At 41.9% G+C, this 6,000-nt stretch overlaps 1 protein-coding gene across 1 annotated transcript; it reads left to right on the forward strand.

Moving 5' to 3' along the window:
* Window positions 1-3,533: 3,533 nt before the first annotated feature.
* On the forward strand, window positions 3,534-5,793 carry chmp4c (charged multivesicular body protein 4C; the record flags this gene model as incomplete). Its single annotated transcript, XM_080855006.1, has 5 exons — window positions 3,534-3,765; window positions 4,457-4,634; window positions 5,025-5,133; window positions 5,375-5,492; window positions 5,732-5,793. 5 exons carry the CDS (start codon window positions 3,534-3,536, stop codon window positions 5,791-5,793), a joined length of 699 nt encoding a protein of 232 aa, XP_080711132.1.
* Window positions 5,794-6,000: the final 207 nt, after the last annotated feature.

Below are 6,000 nucleotides of genomic sequence, written 5' to 3' on the forward strand. Positions count from 1 at the left end.
TTGCTATGGGGCACTGGTCAATATACATTTCCCCACTACGATAGCTGAAATTAAACTTTCCGAACGTAATTGGAGCCATTCATCGCACCCACATACAAACAGCCCCATCTTCAATCCACGAACACGTTTAACGAAACAGAAAGCACACATATTCAATGAATGTCCAGGTCATTTGTGATGCCAACATGACCATTACTTACGTGGTAGTGGTCTGTCCATGACAGTTTTATCTTCCGGAATAGTGCCATCTATCAATGATTGAGCAACGGTGATTTTGGAGAGGCCTGGCTACTTGGTAAATTTATTTATTTCAGTGGGGGTATATTGTAGTGAACCCATGTCCCTTGTAGAACGTATTCATCTCGCCATGTACACATATATATTGTTATAATAGACAGTTTATGCATTAATGCCACCAATAGCATATTATTTATAATCGTGTTCTTTTCAACATCTCGCTGTAGGTGATGGCGGGCAAAACAACAATATAACCCATTGAATCAGGTTCAGTGATTGAGCGAACGTGAACCAATATATCTTTCTCCTCTTCGCTGAACCTTAGTTTTTTCTTCCTCGAATCTCCATGGTGGCAATAACTTGCAAGCAATTTCTCCAGTCTTTTAACGGTGCGCTAAATAATGATTGCCCATGCAGCGCGGATCTGGCTTGATAAATATCACGGAAAATGCGGGGAAACACCGTGCGTTAATGTGCGCCTCGCAAAGGCGCAGATTAAGCTGCGTTCGCAAATCAACGTTAGTAAATAAGGCCCTTTAAAGGGCGGAGTAAGCACCCCAGTGCCCAGCGAAGATGTGGTTTGATAAATACCACGGAAAATGCGCAAAAACACCGTGCGTTAATTTGCGAACGGAGATTAAGCAGCGCTCGCATATTAGTAAATCAGGCCCTTAGTCTCCAAACTCCCCTTTTAAAACCCAGTCTGCAGAGATAAAAAAAAAAACTCTCCTTGCCAGGGGTTGTACTAATCTCCAACTCCACCTTGATTCTGGGTTTCCAGAGTTGAAATTATACATTTTCTGTACTTTAAAACTATTCAGGTATTTGCCATGGAAATAATCAATCAGGTGATGCATAAAAAAAACATGGAAAAGGTATAGGTGAATCCTCTCTAATGTTTCGTTCATGGAAGCGGACACAAGAGCAGCCTAACAATAGAGCGTTTTCTGAAAACCAAAGGACGCCGTGGTAACTCTCCTCATCTGACTGGGAGGGTAAGGAGGTCAGGTGGTTATACAATAGGTGCGGGGCATGGGGCCTGGGGCCTGGAGGCTGGAGGCTGGAGGCTGGAGGTCTTGAAATAGGTGTCGTCTGAGAGCAAGAGGGCCCTGAGCAGCTGGGGGTGGCAATGGCTGAGTCTGGAATAGCATGTACAGGTGCTTAGACTAGGTAAAGGGCTTGCTGACGATCAGGTAAAGTGCTATGTAAGCAAACTAGGTCAAGGCAGGTCTTCAGAACTTCAGCGGGTCTAGGGTGTTGAGTGCTGATTAATGTGAAACACTAAAGCGAAGGATTTGTCACCATGACAGTTGGTTTGACCTAAGGAACACGTAACATTTTTGGCTTCACCCCATGACAATTAAACTCCTTCATTATGAGAACAGAGTTGTCAACTGTCAAATAAAATGAGAGAAACAAGACACTGTGGGTGCAAAGAACACACTTAAATTCCAACACTTTCAAAGTATCTAGTATTGGTTACACATAGTTTCACTCATAAAGGTTTCTGTGTAGAAAATCACTCATAAATGTATTGGTTATACATAGTTTCTGTGTAGAACATCACTCGTAGGAGTATTGGTTATACATAGACATACCTAGACACTGTTGGTGAAAACAAGATCAGTATCAATATGCCTCTGTGTGGCGATAACTGCCACAGTGAGATCGTTTGTGGAATATTTTGAAGGAACAACTGTCAGAACAGAATTGGGGGCCTCGGAAAAAGAACACAGCAGTTGTCCCCTGCCGTTCAGCTTTTGAACCGAGTCAAAGACAAGGTCACTGCCTCAGGACGGCACACCACCAAAAACACCATCACGCAAGTCACGGCAGGGAAATTCCTCCTGTATGAGCTGTGACATTCCCACTGAGTGCCTCTCTCGGATTGAGAAGGACAGCTTGGGAGACATGTTTCAGATTAGCATGTATGATACATGAACGTGAAACTTTAAAATGTCAAAATAAGGAGGTGACGAAGTTGGGCAGGCTTAATAACAATCAATATATCTTTTTTATGTGTTATTAAAGGAGGAGGAAAACAACATTACTGTTGTAGTAACCAAGACCACAATAGCTTGCTCTTCTAAATTGAGAGATCAGTCATATTCATTCACGTGACATGAATAGTTGTCAAACTAAATTGATTCACGTGTAGATAAAATTGTGCTGATTCAACAGCACAGCTACCTATTTATCATCTTTACTTCATGACACATACAACCATATATATACAGTGTATATATATATATATCTAAGTGAGGTTTATCAGATACAGAGGGGATTTAGAGCCAGTAATAACATATACTTATATACACATCCAGTTGCACATTGTCTGGTGAACATCTTTCTGCCACTCCTACTGGGTCTAGAGATGATTCTGAGACAGCTGCTACATTATTACATGGCCTACCGGTTGTGTACTCTAACAACATTCATGTCTTTAGGATACTGGGTTCTTGTACATTTATATTTCTGTGGAAATGCTGATACACATAATTCTGCCCATTGATTTGATCTGCCATTGCACCTCTTTATTCGGAAGAGTCTGAAACAAGGCACCATGTTATTATGAAGGAATAAAACATTGAAACCAAGATCCATATTTTTAAGGGAGTTGCTGGGAGGATGAGACTAGGTCGGTGATAACTGAAAAGCTGGCTGGCATAAACCAACAGACTGAGATAAAGTAAGTAGGACTATATTATACTTTTTTTTATGTCAAGGGACTTTAAGGACTTTAAATGCTTCCTGGTTACTTTGTCTATTAGTCCCAGCTAGCCAGTCTGGCACCACACCCTGAAACTCGTTATTTACTCTGTTGAACAGAGCAGTTTTAAAACTAACACACACCTCCTCCCTCTCAAAATATGCGGGGCAATGGAATTGGTGGTTGACAGGCTTAATGGGCATAATGGAAGAGCAACACATGCGTTGAATGTAAATAAAACAAGACCTTACTTTTTCGAGCAGTGAGGAGGGAAAACTTTACAATAGTCATAAAAGTATGCCTAGTAACAATGGCCACCAGCCAATATTTTGAATGTGGTGAAGTCAGCTGTAGTCGGCCCGCCTATGGTCAAAAATCTGTCTGCCAGACAACCAGGCGTCATCATGTGTTACACCTGAACAGGTGCCTGACCTGCCCACCGGAAGTACGTCGTTCTCATCATTTTGAATGTGAGAAACGTTTAGTCTCCGGGGATTGCAACTTTTAACATAGAACTTGTTTACTTCCACATATTTGGTCGAAGGTGCAGACGTGTTTTTAAATAAATTAAGAACAAAGAACAAACATGAGTAAGATTTCAAAAATGTTCTCAGGTTCGAGCTCCAAATCTAGCTCATCTAGCTCATCTAGCTCCTCGAAATCAAAACATCGATCCAGGGCAGAACCGAGTTCCCGAGAAGCCATTCACAAATTACGGGACACCGAGGCTATGCTTACTAAAAAACAAGAGTATTTGGAACGTAAAATCGACGAGGAAATTGCGATTGCTAAGAAGAATGGCACCAGAAATAAGAGAGGTAAGTGACCGTGATGGCCATGCTGCACCTGTTACCAGATTCTGCAGATAATTAGTTCAAGACTAGTTTATTTTGAAAAGTGAAAATATTTTTTAAAGGCTTTCTGTCATGGAGTTATCTGGGCGTTATTATAGCAGTCAACTGGAAATCTGATCGTGTGGCAGATTGTTACTAGTCCACGACTGGACGCATGTTGCATGTGTATAGTGTACGTTACGGTCACTACCAGTGGGTGTGGACTGTTGATTTCAAATTACAGCAATTACCAGTCAATCCGGTTCAGGGAGAGTATCGCCATACACGTAATCGGGACCGGCCCAGCAGTTTAAATATGGTGAAAGTAGGCCTACGACTCCCTCAGTGCAGTTTTGTGGTATAGATTGTTTAATGGGGTGCTGTCAAAAAGAAACAGAATTAAACAGCAAGAGGCGGACCCCTAAAAGCACTAATATTCTGACAAGACGCGCATGGGACCTCTTTTGTTGTGATAAATTGTATTGCCTATTCAACCACTTTTGCGGTATTAATATGCGCTTTCACAGCAGTATTCAATATATCATGGCTATATGCACTCAACTGCTGTTGAGGATTAAAATAGTAAAAATGTTTTTCGCGTTTGTCACTAGTAGTCAGTTACTGTAAGTCATACAATTCACTAACGGATTCCATTGGCTGCTTATGCCTTGCCCAGCCGCTTTACAAGCGTTAAAGAGGAAGAAGCGCTACGAGCAGCAACTGACGCAGATCGATGGCACGCTCTCCACCATCGAGTTCCAAAGGGAGGCCCTGGAGAACACCACCATGAACACGGAGGTGCTGATGAACATGGGCTACGCAGCTAAGGCCATGAAAAAAGTTCATCAGAAAATGTGAGTGAATAGGACACAATAACTATAGAACAATAATAGAGAGAGAAACATACAAATATAATTCTGATGTTGAGCATACAAGAAAAAAGGATTACAAGAGCCTTCATTATCTAATTGAATTAGAAAGATTGCAACTGGACTTTTTCTTGACTCAACATAGATGTTAGAACAAACAAACAAAAACACTTAATCACAAAAACCAACATTTGATCAAACTTAAAATATATATGTAAACTGGAGGAAACAGTATTAAAATGCCTGGCCATGAAATTCATCAAATGCAGAAAAAGGTCACAGCTAAACTCTGGTGTCTAGAACAGTTAGTAAAGCAAGTAGCTTGTTACCTTGAGGAACTAATGAATAATCTCCCCACACTCTTCCCCTTTAAAGAGACATGGATAAGATTGACACGCTAATGGATGACATTCAAGAACAACGGGATCTGTCTAGGGAGATCAATGATGCCATCTCACGGCCTTTTGGAGACGAATTTGATGAGGTATGGCATTAGTGTTGATGATTTTTTTGTGTGGAAAGACCGTTACAAATAAAGCATTTATACATCTAAGATGGTCAAATGTTGAATGTTTTCTGACCTGACACCTGTTCACTGTGCATGACCCCCCTAGTATGTAGTGAGCTAAGAGCTTTGTTTAGCCCTTAAGGACAACCTTTTCCTTCTCGGTATGACGTCATTTAGTGTAAAACCCCGTGTGCTTTTGGTTTGTTTGTGTAAACAGGATGAACTGTTGGCTGAGCTGGCAGAGCTGGAAATGGAGGAGAGCCCCAAGGCCATGGCGAAGCTGCCCAGTGTGCCCTCGGGCAGGTTGCCAAGCGATAGGTCCAGGCATCGCACTCGTAAGTCACACAGCTGTGCAAAGGAAACATTAGACTGGACCCTACTCTGGACACTTGACTGGACACTAGACCGGACACTTGACTGGACACTAGACCAGACACTACTCTGGACACTAGACCGGGCACTACTCTGGATCCTAGACTGGACACTACTCCTGACACTAGACATGCCACAACTCTGACTGAAATGCTTTCCTCCGCTGCTTATGACTAATGGCTGTGTTTTTATGTCTCTGCAGATTCAAAGAAGCGTGTGGAGGATGATGCTGATATGAAACGGCTTGCATCCTGGGCAGTCTAAGACGACTCTCAATTCTCATGCCATTCCGTGGTCAAATATGGATGTGGAACGGTCTACTAGAATGTAGAGCTTTTTTTAATGAAGGATGGAAGGTACATTAATCACATGTTTATATGAGTGATTCTTGCCAAACTACTTTTAATGTAAAATGAAGGATATTTGTTGTTCCACACTGTGGTGGTGATGCTCCTCTTCTTCTGCTTCTCT

The sequence above is a fragment of the Sprattus sprattus genome (genome assembly GCF_963457725.1).
Source record: "Sprattus sprattus genome assembly, chromosome: 17".
Lineage (NCBI taxonomy): Eukaryota > Metazoa > Chordata > Actinopteri > Clupeiformes > Clupeidae > Sprattus > Sprattus sprattus.